General features: G+C 38.0%; 1 protein-coding gene and 1 long non-coding RNA gene across 2 annotated transcripts in view; both read right to left on the bottom strand.

Moving 5' to 3' along the window:
- Nucleotides 1–24,125, bottom strand: part of LOC307120984 — a 59,527-nt gene that overhangs the window by 17,081 nt on the left and 18,321 nt on the right. Inside the window, exon 2 of the long non-coding RNA XR_013815904.1 lies at nt 16,067–16,287. This is a non-coding gene — a long non-coding RNA (uncharacterized lncRNA). The remainder of the gene's footprint in view (nt 1–16,066; nt 16,288–24,125) is intronic.
- Nucleotides 11,137–13,185, bottom strand: sox2 (SRY-box transcription factor 2). The gene has a single exon (XM_079807468.1). It carries the CDS (start codon nt 12,924–12,926, stop codon nt 11,979–11,981), a length of 948 nt encoding a protein of 315 aa, XP_079663594.1. The 5' UTR covers nt 12,927–13,185; the 3' UTR covers nt 11,137–11,978.

Raw genomic sequence — 24,125 nt, 5'->3', positions numbered from 1 at the left:
TAACGTATAACATAATAACATAACACATAACATAACACATAACATAACGTATAACATAATAACATATAACATAACATAAGATAACATCATAACATAACATTACAACATATATTAACATAACATATAACATAACATAAAAACATAGCATAACATAACATAACATAACATAACATAACATAACATAACATAACATAACATAACATAACATAACATAACATAACAACATATACCAACATAACATTTAATATATAACATAACATATAACATAACATAATATAAAATAACATAACAGCATAGCATAGCATAACATATAATAACAGCATAACATAACATTAACATATAACATATAAAAAATTATTAATCATTAAATCATTTAAGTTCTTTACGTTACATTTTCTGTCATTACACACATTTTAAGGAATATTTTGGAACATAATTTAAGCTTAATCTACATAATGTTGATTACCACTAATGTAGACTGATCCTTTGCTTTCTTAAAAAAAGGCAAAAGGTAAAAAATGTGAGTTACAGGGAAGCACTTACAGTGGAAGTCCAAAATTTTGGAAGATTTACAGAAATGTGAAGCTTATAATTTTCTAAACTTTCTGTTAAAACTTGTGCATGAGTTGGGTTGTAAAGTCACATTTTGTGCTCATTTTTATGGTTTTAGGCCTTATGTTTTCATTCAAAGTTGTAAAACTGGATATAAAGCTTCACATAAAAGATTAGTAGTGTTTTTTTGCACAAAAATCATGTAATACATCTTATTATTCAAGTCCAAATAAATGTTGTGTCATTTGTTGTTCACAAACTCTTTTTATCCACATTTCACAACAACTCACATCAGGAAAGACATGATGATCAGCTTGTTGTGCTTTTCAGACTTGAACACTGAAGTTTACCGACATCTGTCCCTGAGTCAATGAAGTTTGTAAGGCTGTACACATGTTCACCAGCTCTTCTCCCAACCATTCCAACTTTTAATAAGGTTTTAATGGCCACTCCTAAAACGCTGAAGTGATGCTCGGGGTCTTTCTCCACCCGCCCCCTCTCGCTCGCTCTTTACTCTCAGAGCTGCAAATCTGTCAGGCCCAGCTAAATTCTCACCCAGGTTGTCAACCGTGCTTCTCCAAGACAGGGTCACAGGGTTAAAATCGATTTCACAGGCCACCTGGAGAGCCTAGTCCGCAAACTGACTCAAAAAATTTATATCAGTCTTAGAATTGCCTACCACCCAGGGTTAGGTTGAGCTAGCGCTCCCCCAAAAAGTCCCAGGCTCAACAGAAGTTGGCACAGGCAGAGGCTGGGGTTGTTGACCCTGCAAGCTGACCTCTTCAAACTTCAACTGAATTGTTCTGGCAGTTTCCACGGTGACAGGCCACTCCAAGCTTATCCTGCTTAGGCTGAAAAGGGGCGCAAACTTTACTATAATCTGCCGAGCGATGATACAAAAGTTGAGAAAAGAGACTCAAAACATCAAAGGTGATGTAAAACATCGTATTAACAAGAAACAAAGTATGAAATACAATATTTGTCAAACCTCGATAATTTGGTACATTTGGTGAATCGGTCACCAAAAATTGGACCATTCAGATCATATTTCAGCACTTTATTCTTTTCCCACTCAAACCCCATCTTGAGAATGTTTACTTTTGCCAAGATTTAATCAGGAATTATTGAGAACCGACATGAGATTTAGAAAAGTGTTCATTTCCTGTTGGATGAAAGTCGAATCTTAACCCATGCATAAGCGTTCGTTAATGTCTCGCCTCTACACAATTATTGATCACGCATCCTAGAGTTCACGTGTCATTTCAAATATTTAGGTGACCAAATATTGATGTGATATGATATAGTAAAACCGTACAGCACAAGCTGTCGTTACGCATTAATCTTTTGCGTTATGAACTTCAGGTGCAATTTCAAAAGCTGATAATCTGCTTCATGTCATATTCAGAAAGCAATAAAACATAAATGACACATAATCAATACAAAAAGCTCTGCTATCTAGATTTACATGCATATAGTTACATACGAATTCCTTTCAAATATTGCTTAATTGTATTTCTTTAGACAGAATTGTAATAATACAATGGGAAAAAAAAGTGTTAACATGGTGTAATTATACATGTAAGCATTAAATTATACTAATAAGCAAGCTATGTCATTATGTCTTGAAAACCTTGCAATTACACATTGTTATTGTTATTGATAAAGTATTTAATTATATATACATGAACTGTGTGTAACATGCAAGTTCTACCAATAAATCAATAGGAAATAAAGTGGTGATTCAGGCTTTGTTAGGGACACAATTGCCCAGAGGGAACCCAGCACTTGGGTTGTTGGCAGATAATGCCATAACTGCCCACCAACTGTTGCGTGTTTTAATGGGACTCGCTGTGTTTCTTATGTTAATTGGGCGGGTTGAGCGCAAAGACAGTGAAATCTCATCCTGCGACTAGATTGGCTTTTCAGAGGGAGATGTCATTTGGCTGAGCTCTGATCTCCTCGATAGGGAGATAGGCACCTGATTCAAATGGTTTGCCTGTTCCCTGTAGTCACTCGATCGGCGTGTGAACTCTCTTATTTACAATCAAATGCCCTGACCGGGCAGCGCACACTTCAGCGGCTCCCGTATCGCTCCGTATAAGCAACAACACCCTCTTTTAACTCGCATTACGCGTTCGATCACACCACCTCATTGGTCAGATTTTTTATTAGGATTCGCATTGCCATTTTAAACGTGCATTAACGAGTCTACAATCGCGTTAATTCTGGTAGTGGTCCGATGCTTTATTAAACATATGTAGGCGTGCATTAGCTTATGACTTGATTTTCATTCCATTAAAAAAAAAAATCTAAAGATGAATAGGTGGTGTAACTCTCCCGAGACTGCACAAAAGAGAGAGAAAAAAGTCTTATTAAGAGAATAGAAAAAAAGGGTTACACTTTATTTTAAGGTGTCGTTGTTACAGTGTAGGCTAATAACACATTTCAGTACTGAGTAATAGGCTATTACTTAACTACATGTACTTACTATAGGGTTAAGATTAGGGTTTGGTTTATGGTTAGTTGCATGTAATTATGCATAATTTACTGTTATTATGTTAGTAAGCACATGTAATATGTGACAATGACACTAAAATAAAGTGTTACCCAAAAAAATATGTGAATAAATGTATAAAGGGGGAAGCTAAATTGATAACACTTTATTTTACAGTGTCTTTGTTACATATGTTACATTTATTTACTATATTAATAACAGTAAATTATGCATAACCAAACCCAATCCTGCCCTAACCCTATAGTAAGTACATGTAGTTATTTAATATTACTCAGTACTTAAATATGTAATTACACTGTAACAATGATAGTGTAACCCTTTACTTTAAGGTGATGTAGTTACATGTACTTACTATAGTAATAAGAGTAAATTGTGCATAATTACAAGTAACTAACCCTTACCATAACTCTATAGTAAGTAGGCTACATGTAATTAATTAATATTACTCAATACTTATTTGTGTAATGTTACTACGTCCCCTTAAAATAACGGGTTACACTTTATTTGAAGATATCATTGTCACACTGTTATATGTTTAAGTAGCCTACTGAGTAATATTAATTAACTGCATGTACTTTGCAAGGGTTTGGTTGAGATTTAGTTGCATGTAATCATGCCTAATTTACTGTTATAGCTATAGTAACTACATGTAACATATGTAACAATGACACTGTAAAATAAAGTGTTACCAAATAAAGTGTAACCGGGACATTTTGTTTGGTTATTTAAGTGCTGGTTACACCACTTGACACTCTTCGCGTGTATTCGTTTTATGACGTTTGACATGAACGAAGTCTGCTGCCCTAAAAATAATAAATATGCATAATTTCGAACTGTCCTTTGTTTGCTCCAAACGTGTGTCCTATTTAAAGCATTGCATTCCGTCACTTACAGGGAACGCTCGAGTAGCTCTTTGAGACTGAATGAAAGATAGAGAGAAAAAAAACCTTTACATTCCAGCGGGGTTTCTGACGAGAGCACAGGGGCCATTCAAAGATTTTAGACCCACTAACCATACTTGAGAATTAATTAGACTCATGCAAGATAGGCATGGGGTGACCTAAAATGGGAAGCGTCGATTTTTTTTTTTTTTTAAGCAATGTAGGCCTACTCTAGCATTGTAGTAGGCCATGTCATATTAATACAAAAACTAACAAAGGTAAAATTAGGAATGCACTTATGCACTTTTCGATTCGACAAGTAATTGTAGCTCATTGTTTCTGCCTTAAACTAATGGTTTTTTGTTAGCTAATTGTGTGATTTGTATATGTGCATTTCTGAAATTCATAACTTCGACAGTCATCTCTGATAACAGTTGTAAAGTAGACGCATGCATTTTCTGAAAAGCTGCTTTGAAACGTTATGCATTGTGAAAAGCGCTATACAAATAGGCCTAAATGTGAATAGGAATTGAAGTAAACGGCTGGATCGAAATCAAACAGCTAATTTTATCAGTCCTGAAATAGTCCATGTTTCAACCAATGAAATCCTTAAATAAGGTGTTCTTGATAGAGGCTTAATTATGAATTCGAATCGAATATCCATTCGATTCGATTTAACGGTTCAGATTAAAAGTGAAAGTCTTGAGGATTCCGCGGCATGCAGATACCTTTAGGGCAGGAAGAGCCGAACATTTTGAGAAAATTAGTTGTCAACAAGCCCACGCGTTCCATTCAGATGACACGGGGGTGACCAGAGAAACATAATGGGCCGGCTGAGGGGCCCATTCAATGTCCAGACAAACCCTTTCTTCTGAAAGCACACATACGTCTAGTTGATCCAAAACTGAGAGTCTGAGAATATTCCCAAAACCATTTCCTTTCCTTGTCCAATCGCTTATTTCATCAATCCACATTAGATCTTCAGCTTGTGACTAACTTTGCCAACAAATAACAGATTTAAATAGAGTAATTGCCGATTAATATTTTTTTTTTAAGTAGGACGACCCAAATGCTTTTTGTGTCATTAATCAACATATATGCTATACAAGTGAAGCTTGAAATTGGCGGAATGAGGAGAACAATGCTCTGCTGTTTCTGAGGGTCAGCTAATGACAACCTCCCAACAGCCCCCAAACCTAATGCTGGGAAACCAGGAAAAAAAACTAATTTCACATGCTGAAGATCATCCATGCAAAAACTGCGTCATAGATACATGCATTCACCTGATGACGTTTCCTAGGAAATGAGAACGAGTGGATTTTGCATAATGCTGTCTTTAACGAAAAACTTTACGAAAGGCAGCGCTTTAATTCGCAGCTCGATAGTTTACATTACAATGTTTTGTTTCCGCTAAATAATTATTCCGGACATTATTTTTCTGAGCTTTGAAAATCTTTCTAAAAACCTTCCAACCAAAAGTAATTTGATTGTGTAAATTAGGCTACACCTGTTGCATAATTATCGAATTTGCCGCTACGAACAATAATAATAATAAAAAACCGTTCTAAATCGAACGATCGAAAATCGCTAGTTTTACAGCCACAAGCCACGCGCAAATGAGTCAAAATTGGTAGACGATTAATATTTTATTCCAATATATTTTTAACAAACAGCTTAAGGCAATGCAAGTATATTTATATAACACATTTCATACACAGTGGCAATTCAAAGTGCTTTACACATAAATGTAGTAATTAAAATATTCCATATTGCTTTTATTAGCTTAATATTAGTGCAGTGCCCCATCCCCCGTCTCTGAGACTCAGTGGTGCATTAAAAGGATCCGCATTGCTGTGACTGATCTGCTGTATAAAAGCAGAGATTGTTCCTTGCGTGGGATGAAATACTCGCACCTCAGCTTTGCATATGGTCAAACTTGTTGCCTCGCATAATGATACAGGACAGAAACAGATGGACTGATGTTATTTGTTGCACACTGACACATGTGATCTGCTTGAATATATTGATATACACTGTTCGATCCGTTATCAGCATAAAAAAAACGCGCGTAAGAATTGTTGAATTTGAATGTTTGAAACTACATTCGAAGATCAGCAAAATAACAAACCAGAACAACTGTCCAAATGCATGATTTCATCGATACACTGACCATATTAAAACGTAATGATAATAAAACCCACACTGTGTGGCTGGGATTATTCTGCATAGCCTAGATCTCCACTGACAGACCCAATCCAGCGTTATTAATAAAGAGATGATGATTAACATTGCAATTACAATTATCCACTGCCATTAATCTCAAATTTGTAACAATCGTTTTTGTTTAATGTTTAAGACGGCACCCGAATCATTTTTCATGTTTGACAAATGCACCAAAGCAAAGCTGCTGATGTATAAACACGCACCAGACACTACAAACTATTAAATGAACATATAATTGCATGCAAACAATAAAAAAGGTGTGCAGTTTACTAGTATCCTTGTACAGTATGTTATGGGATAAACATGGTTCTCGGGGAAAAGCAGGTTAAAGTCTTATTACATTCGGATCTTACTGAAAAAGTAACGTTGCACAACAAAGACTCAGACAGTTGGAAAAACAAAAGGACTGGCATGCGTGAATATGATGACAAGCAGTTGTCGGAAGTTGAAGTTGAGTGCCAAAGTCTTCAGCAGGATCGTGGGTAAAATTATGACAGACTGCATGGTGATATTAAACAACAGGTTTGTTTGCAATGCCTATTCCTAAACAGGCATTTACACGCGCACGCAAACAAATGATCGCTACTTCGATTGAACATAGCAACACAAACAAGCAATGTGGAAAAAAAGCAAAAGTCTGCTTTCATACTGGTCATACACGCACTTGGATTCCCGAGAACAAATGAAATGCATAAAATTAGACAAAAAATGTTTCGCCAGGCTCGGTTCGGCTCGGGCCGCGGCGCGGCGCGAGACTGATGTGGTGCTGGCTGACAGTGTGTGGTCTCATTGAGAGAGTCCCATCCCCCTGTTTCCCTGCACCTGCACTGGATCATTCACCCAATGAGAGACATCTCTGACAGTTCTCAATTCAGCTCAGTCCCCCCTCCATCACTGCCCCCCCTCCCGCAAAAACGGCCACAAGAAACAACTTATTACTTTCTCTAAATAGTTTGCGCCTTTCTCCACCCATTTACTCTCAGCGCCCACAGACACCAAATTACAAAGACACATACGCTATAGATGTTTACAAGTTAAGACATTTAGCCTATGCATATGATGCATTCCATTATATTCTTTGAATAATAACCTACAATAACCTGTTCAAAAGTATTTGCTACTGCAACATAATAATAACAGGCCTAATAATACCAAATAACAACAATGTTTTTTATGAGTAGCCGACATTTTAATACAATCAACAAAAAAATTATACAATTGTAGCCTATTTACTAGTAGGCTATTATTATAATACTATTATTACACTCTAAAAAAAATACTGGGTTGTTTTAACCCAAATTTAGGTAAAATATGGACAAACCCAAATGTTGGGTTAAAAATGTAATTGAAAAATGTAACCCAACGGCTGGGTTTGTCCACATTTGATCTGCTGTAATTCACTTTTTTAGAGTGTCTAATAATATCAACAACAAATAGCTCATATTAATATTATAGCCACAATATATTTTATATGAATTAGTATAAGTAGGTTTATTCTTTGGCTGTTCCCATTGGTCAATCGGTCACATTATATAGGCTATGTAATCCGCCATTCAACTATTTGCATATATAATAATGAAATTGGCATTGTCAAGACTTGTTTTGCAGAGAAAAACATCATTAAATTTGAAGGGATGAGTTAGTTTGGTGCTCTTTTAGGCCTAAATCCTTAAGTATTTTAAAATAAATAGTCCGTGTTACTGTCATTTTAGCTCAAATCCAGACTTCAACCATAAGCACAGACTGAACCGATGGGTTAAACACGAGAGTTTTGAGTTTTGCGCTTACCACCTGTTGCTCTAAAGATATCCAACCCATTCTCACTCCCAAGGCGTCAAAATCCGAAGCATGGTCAAGTGCTTTCAGCGTCACGATAAAGACGCCAAAGTCACCCCTAGGCGTCACTATATTGACGCGCTGAGTGCTCCATTGATTTCAGTTGTTTACCCAATGCGTCAGATCAAGACGCATTTTATTCTTTGCATTTGTAAAAGTATACATGATTTTATTAATAGTTTATTCATATTTAAAGGTTACTTTTATATTTTGGAGCAGCTAACCCAACTCCTACCCTAAACCTACCCACTCCTAAACAATATAGAAACAAATAACAGGCAAATAGAAGTACAGTCACATCTATTTATTGCAAAAACTGACTAAAAACAGTATAAAAGTATTAACTCATGTTGCATTCCAAGTCTTCTGAAGTCACACGATGTCTTCATGTAAAGAACAGAGTTGATCTTAATGTTTTAATCGCTGAGATGATGATCCCGCAGCTCCGTTAACGCACTCATTCATATCTCATTCAAATAATACACACGCCTCTTTAGTATGACGCATTCGGTCACAAGACACACGAGAACCAATGACATTTTACAATCAAAGCTGACGTAATGACGCAATTGGTCACGAGACATACTAGAGCCAATGCAATTTCACTATGAAAACTGACGTAACGGGCGGCAATATTTGAAATTTTATGTGTTCGTGATCTTCTGCGGATGGAGACGCTGATCGCTTTTGGGGATTTCCTTCACACAAATCAATCGCTTGGCCTCGGAATATTTGTATTTTTTGAATAAATTGTGCATGCAGTCGACTCTGCCTGTTATATCTGCGTTTTATACCACACAAACGGGTAGGTTTAGGGATGGAATGGGGTTGTGTTACATGTTAAAACGTGTCTAGATAGCGTAAATAAAATGATGCTGGCTGATTAAATTGAGAATCACAGTCCAACATGTCATAATGGCAAAATCATAACCCAATGTATGATCATCATGACGATAACTTTCCCATGCCCAACGCGTCTGTTTCTGACGCCAAAGGTTTCTCATTGAAATGAATGGAGCACTCGGCGCGTCATTATAGTGACGCCTAGGGGTGCCTTTAGCGTCTTTATTGTGACGCGGAAAGCACTTGACCATGCGTCGGAATTTGACGCCTTGGGAGTGAGAACGGGTTGAGATATCAGCTTCTCCACAACATCCCATAAACGAGCAATTTCAACGAAAATTACCTTCCACGACTTTCTAAGGAATTCTGGTATAGGCTAATATAACCAGGCAATAAAATCACATGCATGACAGCTAAAGCAACTCTTTTCATGCTGTTTCTCTTTAACAGAATTCATTAGAAGTCATCATTTATTCGTGTCATTGTCTCTTATATTATATAGCCGTTAAGGTACCACAGCAATATAATCCCCTCAAAAAACGCGCCTAAGTTCCCTAAACGCGCCAACATTCTCACAAAAAAAAAGAAGTGTTTTTCCATAAGTGTATGTGTCTAGCGTCAAACGTCAGTCATAAAAGTTATTTTATTCAGATTGTCACTCTTGGGGAAATGGTTGCTATTTTAGCGCCAGACTACGGTTCTTCAACAGTACATCACTTCCGGCGATCAATAGCTTTTTTTGTTTGTTTGTTTGTTTGTTTGTTTGTCTGTTAGGCAAGGCTACATAAGAGCCCTGTTTTTGAAGGTACATGTGTAAAGAACTTTAAATCTCAACGTTTCAGCAAAAACAGTTTCTTCTTTTTAGCAGTTCACTCACATCCAGACTTAAACTCCCAGTTTATCAAACCGATTCAGCCATTACAACCAATTCCTCAGCTTGTATAAATAATGGATTGAAGCAGTGCTCCCTGACCCTTTGAGAGTCCGGCAGGGACACGTTTGTCGGAATGAGCCCTCGTCAAATATTCATTTAGCGCTTAATGTGAGCCCTTCTCCCCCGGGACCCGCGGTAAGAGATGCCTCGGTGCCTTGGCAAGAAACAGTACTAATCTACCACAGACAGCAGCGAAATATCCGCACAACATGCACACACTTCATTCATCTCCATCATCTGATCTCGAGCATGATTCCAGACTGACACACAGCATACAGCTCTAAACTGTGTCGAACACTGTGTTTTAATACATGAACATTAATGTGAACGCGAAGGACAGACGCCTGATATTTCACTGGCATTTTCTTTTCATTATGGAAAACACCAAATCGAATTTCCAGTGTCCGACTATCAACGTGTTTTATGTATTGTTTAAAACTATCAATGTGCATCTAATGTAGGCCTACACGATAATATATTTTAAAAAGGCTTTGCAAAATTATATAACAGACTCTTAAAAATAAAGGTTCCAAAATATTCTTGAACATTCTTAAAAAGAACATTAAAAAATGTGCATTTGAAAGGTTTGGAGGTTCTTAATGGAACCATCAATGCCACAATAAAGAGCCTTTGTTTTTAGGAGTGTATTATAGAATTAACACATTCTAATGATGTAAAGGTTATTTATTTGTATTGTTTTATAATAAACAACATTATTGCTATTGAATAACAGAGAAGGAAAAAAAATTAATGGACTAAAAAAACTGCGCGCACAAAAAAATTATATATATATATATATATATATATATATATATATATATATATATATATATATATATATATATATATATATATATATATATATATATATATATATATATATATATGTGCAAACTTTATAAATTCTTGCACTCTTATAAAAATGTGAAATAAAGTTAAAGTGAGAGACTACCTTGACGTGCGTCTTCGTTTGATTTGGGCCGTTTTATCTCCCCGAGCAGAGCAGAGATTTACAGGCGACAAACTTAAACGCTGCGCTGTCGCTCACAGTCCTCGTTTCCACTAAAAACACAGAGACGGTGTTAACTTAATGCTCACTAAATTTAAATAGCATCTAACATTTCATTTGTTGAACACGCTGTCATATTTCTGCACATACTTACTTTCAAAGAGCTGCACCCATGTGTCAGTGTGTCATCTTATTAAGACCAATAATGCATGCGTTTGTACTGTGAATGCAAATTAAACCGCACAAGTGACAGTTAGTCTAGAATGTATAAATAGGATAATTCGATAAGAAAAGGAAGATTCGGCTTGTTAAATAAAATCAAAACCAGAAACAATTTCAAATATCCAAATTTCAAAAATTTATTCATTTCAAACTGCATATTGAAAAAAAAAACTCAGATTGTAACTGTTATAATGATGTTATTAGTTAAAGTATATACATGGAGCGTTGGCAACTGCGTACAGGCCACATTTTACAACTACGAAAAATGAAAGTTTTAAAATAAAAACTTAAAATATCACAGAAAATGTACAGAAATTTTACAAACCATGAGAAAAATAAAGAACACAAACTTCATATACCTAACAGATGAAGAGTGGGAGACCGAAAAGAATCAAATCAAATCAAACCAAAAGGTCTAACCTGCGAGAGTGCCTCTGTTTGTAACTTAATAATTATAATAATTCTTATAATGGTTTATTACTATGTACCTTCAATGAGATCCCGTTCTTTCATTTTTGGAGCATATACTGAAGCAGTAAACATCAGTTATTGTGCCATCATTTTCTTTTGTTTTCTTTTTCATTTTTTTGTTGCACAATTGCCTTTTTATAAAAACGTAACTTCCTGCTGTTTACAAACATTACATCTGGTTGTTGTTATTATGTTTCTTTGATAAATACTGTACAAAAAAGTCGATTGCAATAATAAAACATTTGCTTCACTCTCCCCTCCCCGTTTCTACTTTCCAAATCGCATACACCTTCTGGAATTGAAAAAGCAAAGAAAAGCAAAGGGAAAAAAAGGAAAAAGAACAACAGAACGACAAACTGTGTGGAGTTCCTACCGTTCCTTTTTAAATAGAAAGCAAAAGTTTTGTGTTCTTTCCTTGAGCTCTATACAACTTTTCCCTCCCCAAAAAAAGTGTTCTGTACAAAAATAGTCCAGCAGTGTAGAAAAGTTCGTTTACATGTGCGATAGGGGGATCGTGCCGTTAATCGTTGTGCCGGGCACAGGTGCGCTCTGGTAGTGTTGGGACATGTGCAGTCTGCTCTGCGCGCTCTGCTCCTGGACTTCCGCCCCGGGCAGGTACATACTGATCATGTCCCGCAGATCCCCCGTTTGACACTGTCCGGCCCGGGAGTGAGAGGACGACGTGACCACCGGCGGACTCGAACTGGACTCGGACTTGACCACCGAGCCCATGGAGCCCAGCGTCATCCCCGGCGTGCTTTGCTGCGAGTAGGACATGCTGTAGGTGGGCGATCCGTTCATGTAGGTCTGCGAGTTGGTCATGGAGTTGTACTGGAGCGCGCTCATGTCGTAGCGGTGCATGGGCTGCATCTGCGCCGTGTTGTGCGCGTTCAGCCCCGGGTGCTGCGGGTAACCCAGCTGCTCCTGCATCATGCCGTAGCCTCCGTTGGTCCAGCCGTTCATGTGGGCATAACTGTCCATCCTCTGGTTGACCCCGGCGCCCAAGCCGGCCCCTACACCCACACCGGCGCCCATGGCGTTGCCGCCCGGGGCCAGGAGCCCGCCCGGCAGCGTGTACTTGTCCTTCTTCATGAGGGTTTTGGTTTTCCTCCGGGGTCTGTATTTGTAATCCGGGTGTTCCTTCATGTGGAGAGCCCGAAGGCGCTTGGCTTCATCGATGAACGGCCGCTTCTCGCTCTCGGACAGAAGCTTCCACTCGGCCCCGAGTCGCTTGCTTATTTCCGAATTGTGCATTTTGGGGTTCTCCTGTGCCATTTTCCTCCTCTGGCCCCGCGACCACACCATGAAGGCGTTCATGGGTCTCTTGACCCGGTCCGGACTGTTTTTCTGGTTGTTTCCTGAGGAGTTGGTGTTCCCCGTGCCCCCCGTGTTGGGCTGAGGCGCCGGGGGCTTCAACTCGGTCTCCATCATGTTGTACATTTAAAACGCTTTTCTGAAAGTCTTCCCCACCAGCAGTGAAAAACAAAACAAAAACACACACACACACCAAAAGTCCAAAGTGGAGGCTGCTGGAGTTACCTGAGCAGTTCTGGTAACTTTGCTGAGGAAGTAAGCGCTATTAGGTCCTGTTGGTTCCACAAACTTCTTTTCTCAGTCTTGAAGAATCGACACAAACTCGGTTTCCCTCCTCGCCAGAGCCCTTGTCAACTCCTGATACTTTTTGAACAAGTTAATAGACAACCATTCATAGAGCGACTGTCAGCGAATATAAATGGGTTTGTCGCTGACCAATCAGAGCGCGTCTGCTCCCTCAGCCACGACTGTGTGTCTCTCGGATTTGCATAAAGGGGCGGGGTTACGCGCGGTCAGCAGTGCAGCGCTGAGCCACAGGCAGCACTTCTCCACCAATGAACACTGCGCGCGTGTGTGTGTGTGTGTGTGTGAGCAGGAACTAAAGTGAGAATATTTCACACAAATGACTTTCTAATCAAAGTATATTACAAGGACGCATGATCTTAAGATCCTAAAACTAAACATTGCAATGCAATTCTGCTTTTTCTGTAAAAAGTGTTTGGGTTCGTCGCTTTGTTTGGAATATATAGCCTACCTACACAAATTCACGTCTAATTTAACAGTTTAGCTGGACTGTTTAAATAATTAAACATTTTAAAAAGATTGTTTTAGCCCAGTGGAAGTTTAAACATTATATGAAGTCTTATAAGATTACAAACTTTTGCTTGACTATTGCTTAAAACACTCAAATGCTAAGAAGTAAATATGTTATATGCTATTATAGTTATTATTAATTTGCGCGGTTGTATTTGTATTATTAGCATGCGTTAACACATTTCATAAACAACATCACTGGCTTTTTTAAGTGGATTTTTACAATTATTTCTACTCGTTTCTTGAAGCAATACACCTAAAATGTATCAACAATTCTGTATTTACAAAGTAGGCTTCAACTGGCTCCAGTTGAATGTGAATTAGAAAATGGAGAGCCGTCAATCATCTCAAAAAGGCAGTTTTGTCTGGGCTGTTGTCATTACATCACCCCGAACAAAAGCACTACAAAAGCTGACAACACTGGCCATCTGAGTTCTGAGGATTTGTGTTATTATAGGGGAGAGGGTTTATTCAGCAGAACTTCCTTGAAAATAACATCAAATAACAGGATAATCGTGCTCTCTGATTAAACCCAAGTGTTAAACGAATAATATCTCAAACACAAGCACTAGTTCTGATAAACAGATCTGTTCTTCAAGAGTTAAAGTCGATCATTCTTCTGCAGGAGTTGACTATAGGCGACGCGACAACACGAAAGAAGTGGAACTAATATACAAACAGGCTTAATGTCGGGAAAAACACGCCGGATGATTTTTTTTTCTACAATGCACGAAAGCAGATCTTATTATGCTTCAACAGCGTCCTCTTGTGGTTATATTAATATGAGAACTTAGACACCTTATTTCCCACAACCACATTTACGCAGATTGTTTCATAAATGTGTTTTATAAAAAAAAAATACACACTGCGCGCAATAATTTGCAGCAAATAGGCTACAAAAGCGCCGTAATTAGAAAGAGCAAGTAGCCTACAAAAGAAAATATAAAGCTATACCTTATTTGAAGGATTACTTTTGAGGGGTAGATGCATGCATAAATAAACAAATAGTCATTTTGAACTTGTGTTGAGAAGGTGAGAATCTGAACACGATGCATTGCAGCATGCGCTATTCTAATGCAACTCTATGCGCGCGCGCGCTCTCGCTCTCTCTCGCGATCTGCATTTGAGTGCCTTAATCTGCTTATGGAAATGTGTAGAACAGCGGGGAATCTCTAACATCCCAGAGTGGCTCCTGCTTTGGCTAAATTGTTAATTGTCACAGTTCTTCACAATAGTTGTGAAAAGGCAAGTCTCTTAATGTTAACTAAAATATATTATAATTGACTGGATTTAACATGTTTTTTTAAAAGTTTTTTTACAAATACAAATGAATAAATATTAAAAAGCAAAGTAATTAGAAAACAGGCTATGCAAAATACCAATATTTTTAGAAAATCGAATTTCTTTCATGTTTTTTTTATCTTCATTTTTGGGGTCTAAAATGAATATATATATATATATATATATATATATATATATATATATATATATATATATATATATATATATATATATATATATATATATATATATATATATATATATATATATATATATATAAACGACCAATGTTTCAGTTCTTTATGTTTGCGTTCAATATCTCACAACAATTTCATTCCGTCTTAATAAATATAGGTATGTGTACACATAAACAAACACAACAATTACACAAAACATTCTTTGAAAGGGAGAGTTAGAATTATTCGAGCATTAAGTCTTAAATTAGGAGTAAGAGAGAGAGAGAGAGAGAGAGAGAGAGAGAGAGAGAGAGAGAGAGAGAGAGAGAGAGAGAGAGAGAGAGAGAGAGAGAGAGAGAGAGAGAGAGAGAGAGAGAGATTGTGTGTGTGTGTGTGTGTGTGTGTGTGTGTGTGTGTGTTTCTCCACTAGGGGCCGCGCTGACTGCAGATCAAAATATGACAAAAAACACACTACTTTATATAGGCTACTTCCATTAATATGATGACGGCTATATAGGTGCTTTTAATATTTCAGAAATAACGGGACCGAAATCAGAAACTTAAAACATTAATTATCTCCACATAAATAAAAGAGCTTATTTGAAATGTAGGCTATCCGTTTGGCCGATGATAACAAATAGTTACATTCATCTTTAGAATCTATATATTTTTTTGGAAAATCTCAAGACACATTTTTTTTTTTGCAGATACAAACAATTGTGTGTGTTAATTGTGCTTTATTATAACAGATATTTTAAATATTGAAAAGCCATGGAAGACGTGGAAAATAAAACGTTTCAGCCGTCAAAGCCGCGAACAGTCAACAAGTAGACAGCTGTGTGTATATAACAAATATAGCTTGAATAAATAATGCAGCGTATATTAAAAGTCAACATTTTAAAATAATAAACACATGTAACAGCCGTTAAAATCGCTAATTAATATCCTGTCCCAGCAGACAGATACGCACAGAAGCATAACACCAGAGTTACTTACAGAGTTACTCAGTTTGACTGACACATCCAAAGTCCCGCATGCCTCCCGGGCGGATCCTCAGACAAGCGCCCGGCGAGCAGACGCTTTACCCCGGGCGCGCTCTCCTCCAGTGCCCGCTCTCATGATCCACCAGCGTCCACTCGCTACGCGTGCCCGCTCAGAGTAATCTCTGCGCGGCTGCACTCGCCCGCGTCAGTCGCTCTACTACAGCTCCACACCATCTGAAAAGGGGCCGATTGAAAAAGAAGAAGAATGCATCAAGAACAACAAAAGTCACTTATAGCAAGTCTACAAAACCCCCCTCCAAAACATAATGAGAAGGAGAAAGCTTTAATTTTTTTTTTCACTGGGTATTCAGAGATAATTTCAAGCCATTGTTTCTGGCACAGATGGCTCTTTTTAATACAATAACACTGCGAGCTCCACCAACAATAAAAATCTAAAGCCTTCTCCTGAATAACAGTTTTTGTTCGCTCTTGTAAAGGGCCAACAAAAGCAGTCGTGAGGTAATGGGCTGGCTTTTTTCAAACGCAAAGAATGGCTATTTGATAAAGATTTTACTTCAGAAAAATACACTGCCATGTCATGTATAGCCCGGGAACTGCTTCCATAAATGTATCACAACAACAGCAACAAGAAACGACCATAAAATACATTTAAATAACAAATGTATAACAATAACAATATATTTCCTCTTCATAATAAATCAAGGTATTTCATGTAAACGTTCTAATTGTAAAAACAATGACAATTTTATGGATTTACATAATCCTAATTCCTGTTTATCTAGAAAATCAATTGTGCACTGTGACAAATTCCACAACAGGGGTCATGCATTCTCAGTTTTCAGTTTGCATGTATTTGCAATTAAATGCACTGATGGATTTCTGAAATATCCAACAACAGAAGCTCAGATTGAAGAAAGATGCTTTGAAGCAATGATCCCGGCCACTTTCGGTGTCGGTGTCACACTTTGGCTCAGGTCGGGTCAGCGCTCTTTATCGGTTTTGACAGGGCGCTGGGGTAGAAAGGAACAAGGGCAAGACAAAAGGCCTCCACGGGAAAAGTTGTTAGTTGGTGGCTGTGTGTTTGTCTACCTTTCTATAGGAATTATGGGCCGCCTCGTCCTCCCTATACCTCCGTACTGACAGTAATCCACTGCACTGACTGTGGAGGCTTTGTCTGCTCATACAACACGGTTCAGTGTTAATCTCTACGGTGCTCCTACAAAAGAAAAGCAATAATGACTTCAATCAAAATACTACCCTGACTAATGAGCTTGCAAAGGTGTAGGGAAAGAGAACACATCATGTGTAGGCCGGAATAATAACAATCAAAACAAAAATAACAGTAATAGTCGATCTATCTTTTTGTCAAAAGGTAAATAATTGTGCAAATAAAATCCCCCTCTTCTTTTTAATTGGATTAACTGCCTTATTAAACCGATCTTGTGGCTAGGATCAAAGTCAGATGACAGGCTGAGGTCTTCAACAACCATTAAACAAATGGCGGAAATGAGTCAAAACTTACGAATCTCAGTCTGTCTGTTCACTTCTGCATTGCAGTCGTAGAATACTAATGCGTTTCAGATGGAGTCGGTCTGATATATGAATGAATGGCCGTTCATTTCCATATGCATGAGTGTGTTCTCACTGCTATTTTGTCCGCATTATGGTTACACAAGCTGAGCTTAATGGGAGGATGACACTTTAGACCCCTGTGCTCTTCCTTTTGGGCCCCGCTGAATCTGTAATCAAGGGGAAGCGTTTCAGGGTTCGAGACCTGTCAGTCACAGCCCGGGTGAACCTCCGTGTGAACTTCTTCAAGGGCTGAATGAACAGAGCTCCAGTGGGACTAGACCACCAGACACTCCCCATGTGTTATTAATGGACCATCATAACATTTATGTTATTAAATTAGCTCCGTGTTGTGGCCGTGTTACACAAATTGCTTAATCGGAAAAGAAAACTGGAGTAGATTGCGTTATTCACATATGGAACATTTGCTGAGGCGTAAAACGAATCAAATAAATTCATTTCCCAGCAAGCAATTTTGCATTTAAAAGACGTCTAATAGGCGTCCAAACAAAGACGTAAAACGAGGCAAAATGTGGGCTGTCTAACCAAAGAAAATGAAACCAAAAAATGATTTTCATGATTTGTTATCACAACCTTTTATCATTTGTCAAATCAACTTAGATAATTAATGTGGTTCAGACAACATAATATTTTGAGTTTCTGTTTATTAAACCAAGACAACCACTTACTTACTTTTTAAGTTAAACCACTTTTTTTTTTTTACAGTGTTGTAATCACTGTTGATAGAATATCATACACATTGTTTTGGCAAAAACAACATGTAACCAAACTCAAGGTTATTTTGGCTAGAAGTGGGTTACTCATAGCCGGACTATATCGGAGCTATCGGAACCATGACGGAGAAATGACGGATATTGCTTGCCTGGGTTGTGTGTGGTCTATGAATACAAACAGATATTTAAACAAAAGGTTGCATTTAACCCCAAAATCACAAGAAATGGTAGATGAATTTATACCTGTAAAACACTGTACAACCTACACTGTAAAAACCCCCCCAAAAAACAAGATTATTGGATTCAATTCAATGTTACTTGCCATTTTTTTGTAATTGTTTGTGAAATTTAGCAATTTCTGAGTGAAAAGTTTTTTTCAGTGTATAATATGTAGCAATTTTGTTAATTTATTTTAAAACTACAGCAATATACTTAAAAAATACAGCAACCACGTATACATATTAAATTATATATCATTTGAATTATATATCATTGTTTTATTTTCAGTACAAAAAAAATGGAAATGAAAATGCAAAGATTTGTTTTAACTCATGCAAATCACATTTGAAAAGGGTCCTACAATGATTTGTAAGCAAAATATAACTATAATAAGTAAATATATATAATTTGAATGCACTTTAAGTTGCTATGGCCTGCAAAATGCACAAATTTTGAAATATATCCTGGACCCAAATTGGTATGGTGTTTAATATTTCATTTTTAAATTGATCATAATTCACTCGAGGCAATACTGAATATAATGCCAAGACATGCTTGTTAGTCCTATGACATGATGGACACTCTTCCAGATTAGTAATGTGGAACTCATCATGCTTAACTAAAGGCCTGTGATGTTTTGCGTGGGATGTTTTTACATTCATATGGCAGAAAATATATGCCATTCGCTGAGATTATCACTCCTCCGTGTGTGATCTAGCCGCTTCATAGACTAAACATCCTAAAAACAGTTTAACAGCGGGAGAACACAGGATCAAAAGCATCACAAGCACTTCCTTAAGTTAAAGGCACGAGCCAGACAAGTGATGAAAGCCTTGAGATTCATATATATACGGTCAGGAGGAAATGCAGGCGCCGTTATCTGTAGAATAACATCATGTGGATATGTCCAGGCTACCAGTGTAGAGAGATGCTTTTGAGCTGTAACTTTATTTGATTATATATGTATGTGCTCTAAATGGAGGAAAAAAACACCTTTATTAAGGAAGATCTCAAAGGTCAGCTGCGCAACACGACTGAATAGCAGGTCTGTGTGCATATTAATTTGTCCAGGTATTCTGAGCTGTCTCAGGACCTCAAGGTCTTCCTGCTTTTGAAATGTTTAATTAAATGACTTTGCCTCATCATCAGGAACATGAATCGAAAGAGAGAAAACAGTTTGCCTAACCTCCAGAACAACACAAAAGTCATTATTTCAAATCACCACCTACAGCAAATAAGGTGCAAAGAACATATGGCTTATATTTACCCATCTTGTCTCGCTCCAGTTGAATTCAATTAAAAGGTGTCTGACTTGGAAATACAGAGTGCCCTGACACTAAGCTGACACACTCTGGTGCCTTATAATACACTGGATTCGCCAACCAGTCTGATTTCTGAATAGCCGTTCATTGTCTTAACACAACAAATGCAGCACTATCATCAAGGTGTGAACAACTAACCCAGTGGAAACCAATGGAACTTGCCGCAATGATGCTACAATACTCTGGATGGCTGCCAGGGCATCGCTATGTGATTGCTAGGGCACTCTCAGGATGTTTTGGATGGTTGCTAGTTGGTCTAAGTCAAAAAAGCCACATCAAGGTGTGAACAACTAACCCAATTGAAACCAATGGAACTTGCTGCAATGATGCTATATGATTGACAAGGCATTGCTTTTTCATTGCTTGGGTGTTCTCGATGGATGCTAGGGCATTTCCCAGGGCATTGCTATCTGGTTGTCAATGCTTGCTACACTGATGGGTCAGACGTAACAATCCAGTGTTTGGTTAGTTTTTGTGTTACCCAGATCCTGGGTCAGATGTAACAATCCAGTGTATGGGTAGTTTTTGTGTTAACCAAATCCTGGGTCAGACGTAACAATCCAGTGTTTGCGTAGTTTTTGTGTTACCCAGATCCTGGGTTAGACGTAACAATCCAGTTTTTTGGGTAGTTTTTGTGTTATCCAGCTCCTAGGTCAGACGTAACAACCCAGTGTTTGGGTAGTTTTTGTGTTACCCAGCTCCTGGGTCAGACGTAACAACCCAGTGTTTGGGTAGTTTTTGTGTTACCCAGATCCTGGGTCAGACATAAAAACCCAGTGTTTGGGTAGTGTTTGTGTTACCCAGCTCCTGGGTCAGACATAACAACCCAGTGTTTGGGTAGTTTTTGTGTTACCCAGCTCCTTGGTCAGACGTAACAACCCAGTTTGTTGGGTAGTTTTTGTGTTATCCAGCTCCTAGGTCAGACGTAACAACCCAGTGTTTGGGTAGTTTTTGTGTTACCCAGCTCCTTGGTCAGACGTAACAACCCAGTGTTTGGGTAGTTTTTGTGTTATCCAGCTCCTGGGTCAGACGTAACAATCCAATGTTTGGGTAGTTTTTGTGTTACCCAGATCCTGGGTCAGACATAACCACCCAGTGTTTAGGTTGTTTTTGTGTTACCCAGCTCCTGGGTCAGACGTAACAACCCAGTGTTTGGGTAGTTTTTGTGTTACCCAGATACTGGGTCAGACGTAACAATCCAGTGTTTGGGTAGTTTTTATGTTCCCCAGATCCTGGGTCAGACATTACAACCCAGTGTTTGGGTAGTTTTTGTGTTACCCAGCTCCTTGGTCAGATGTAACAACCCAGTGTTTGGGTAGTTTTTGTGTTACCCAGCTCCTTGGTCAGATGTAACAACCCAGTGTTTGGGTAGTTTTTGTGTTATCCAGCTCCTGGGTCAGACGTAACAACCCAGTGTTTAGGTAGTTTTTGTGTTACCCAGCTCCTGGGTCAGATGTAACAACCTAATTTGCCAGGTAAAATTTACCCAACATGTGTTCTGTCCTATATTTAGCAAGTCCTTTGGGTTCTTTTTAACCCAGTGTTTTTTAGAGTGTAGACTGTAGAGTGTAGGGACTTTTCGGGGTGTTCTGGGTGTTGATTATATACTAGCCTACATCAAAAAGCCTACCCTTAAATACAGATCCCTCCTTTTCTAAAGCCACATAAAAAAGGTATCATTTATGTCCGTAGCACAAATTGCGGGACAAGTTACTTGTCAAAGTTTTATACTTAGAGGGTAGGGGATATTCAAAAAGTTAGGGGGTTGTTCATAATCCCTAATCCTAAATATGAGCAATAGTAGTAGCATCCTTGCTAGCCTAAAGCACCAACCCAGAAAGCAATATAGTGTTGGCCTAGATCCGGCCCACATCTGGAATGCGTTGAATCCACATGTACCAGCTGTGGCCCGGATCTGGGCCGACACTATGTTGCTGTCTGGGAATAATTACTTACTAAGCAGAAGTAAGAAATACATTTCAAAACAAAACATATTGGCGGACGCTTCTGAAAGAGTCTCTAGGAGTCCATAGACACCAACACAAGAGAAAGGTGCTATCAAAAAGCCAGATACGGGCTCCGTAGCACAGAGAAATGTTACAGAAACAGAGCTCCAGCAACCCTCATAATGAACGGATAGATAACAGAACACTTGCTCACTGTAACGGCAATAATAGATCCGTATAAATTGCACGGGGTTGCTGATGCATTGACACAGTGCTTACTAGACAGATACTCCAACAGCAGACATACCGATGGGTTTTGTTTACCGGCCAATTTGAATTCAAATAAAGCTTTGCTTTCGCTGACTGCACATCATTATCCATGAGACTATAATCCCACCAGCAAATCCTACAGCTTCCAGAGCCAGACCTTTTGTTTGGGATTACTGGAAGCTTAGCCTATAACAAAGAGAAATGAGGCATTTCCCTCATCCTCCGTAATTAAGTGTGAAGAGTTGTTTCAAATCCAGACGAGAAACTGGACACACCACAGGATGATACCTCTTAGACTCCAGTGACATGGGCAGCGGCAGGTGTCCCTCGCATTTACATTTATGAGCATCATAAGATATAGGCTTACAAAAAAAATCATAAACGCCGAGGACACCTTGGCTTCTCTTAGTCCTTGATCATGTCTTTTGTTTGCCCCATTTCTTTGAACAGAAATATTTTCATTTAATAAAAAGATTTCAATCTTAATAATTCAACCAATGGTCTATTGATACCTAAGCAGTTTGGCTACATAAGTTTCTTGATTATTCTTTTGAAGATTAAAAAGTTTGTGTTGCACATAATGGTTTCTTCAGATTTAGAGAATTGCCATTTTGCTTTATAATTGCACCATATAACTAAAGACTCAAACGTTCTTTATGGAACTTTAGTTTGGAACCTTCATGGTCTTTTTTTTCAGCTTTTAAATTTAAACCAACGTTCCACTGAAACCATAACCTTACTAAAACTGCCTTCTCCAACAAACTTCCCCTCAGACCAAAACTGAACTGGAGAGTTTCCACACATCATAATGGACTTGAGGACGTGTGATTCACTCAATCTCTGGCCTCGTTGAAGTGTTTGAATGGGCCGCTCGTTCCCAGAAGAGGAAACACACAGTGTTCCAGCGCTGGCAGGTTGTGTGGAGATATCTGTATGGCCACTGGCTCTGGACCACCATCTGAGATGAGCAGAGACTGGGTTTGATGGCTGTCCAGTGCACTGGATCAATACAGCTATCTTGTCGACTTTTCCAGTGAAGGGAAATCCAGCAAAAATAAAGGCCGGCCTTTTGTGAATAGAAGGAGATCAATGTGGTGTCTCACCCCCACCAGATCTCAGACAAAAAGACACAATGGACGGTTTTTGGAGATGCTATTAGGCTGTTCTAAATTACATTGAAAACACATTTTTGGTGGTGTGGTTGGATGAGACAACATCATCATCTGAACCATTTCAGGCTTTCAGTCAACATATATATATTCGCCTTTCAGTGATTAGTTCTTAAAAGAACCATAAAGAACCTTTGTGGAATGGAAAGATTCCTTGGTCGTTAAAGGAACCATCAACCTTTATCTTAAAGTGCGCATATGAAAAGTATTTTACATATATATTTGTACACTATAAAAAGTGATCAGTTGACTTAAATAAATGAGGAAACCCATTGTCTTAAAAATTTTAAGTAAATAAACTTCATGTATAAATGTAAAGTTCACATAACTTAATTTTTACGCATGAAGTGTATTACTAATTTTAAGGCAACAGGTTTCCTCACTTTTTTAAGTTAATTCAACTGATCACTTTTTACAGTGCATAGAACATGGAAAAAGATGAAAGAAAAATGACAAATGAGATTTTAGATGTTCAGAAACCATCTCAACAATATTGAAACTGTACTCTGACATGTTGTCTGAGATATGGTTTTCACATAAATATTTCTAATTTCTGAGACAAAGTTAAAACCTCATGAGCCATAAATAGCACCATATTAGAAATAAAAAGTTCTGTGGCAAATATTTGGCAAACTTGAGTATGTTTGAGGAATTATAAAGATATATTCCTGAACTAAAGGAGACATGTGCGATTACTGGGGCTTTTTTCTCCGGTACAAAAAAAGCAGGAGGCTTAAGAGTCTAGGAGAAACAATTGAAATGTTCTATATATATTTTATATATAACTTTAAAAAGTGAGTAAACCCATTGCCGTAGTGTTTA

The sequence above is a fragment of the Gobio gobio genome (assembly GCF_949357685.1).
Source record: "Gobio gobio genome assembly, chromosome: 24".
NCBI lineage: Eukaryota > Metazoa > Chordata > Actinopteri > Cypriniformes > Gobionidae > Gobio > Gobio gobio.
Note: the sequence above shows the minus strand (reverse complement) of the source record. Positions and strands in the feature narration are given on the sequence as shown.

Excerpts from the sequence above, each read along its gene's own strand:
- sox2 (XM_079807468.1), bottom strand. The coding sequence starts at position 12,926 with ATGTACAACATGATGGAGACCGAGTTGAAGCCCCCGGCGCCTCAGCCC.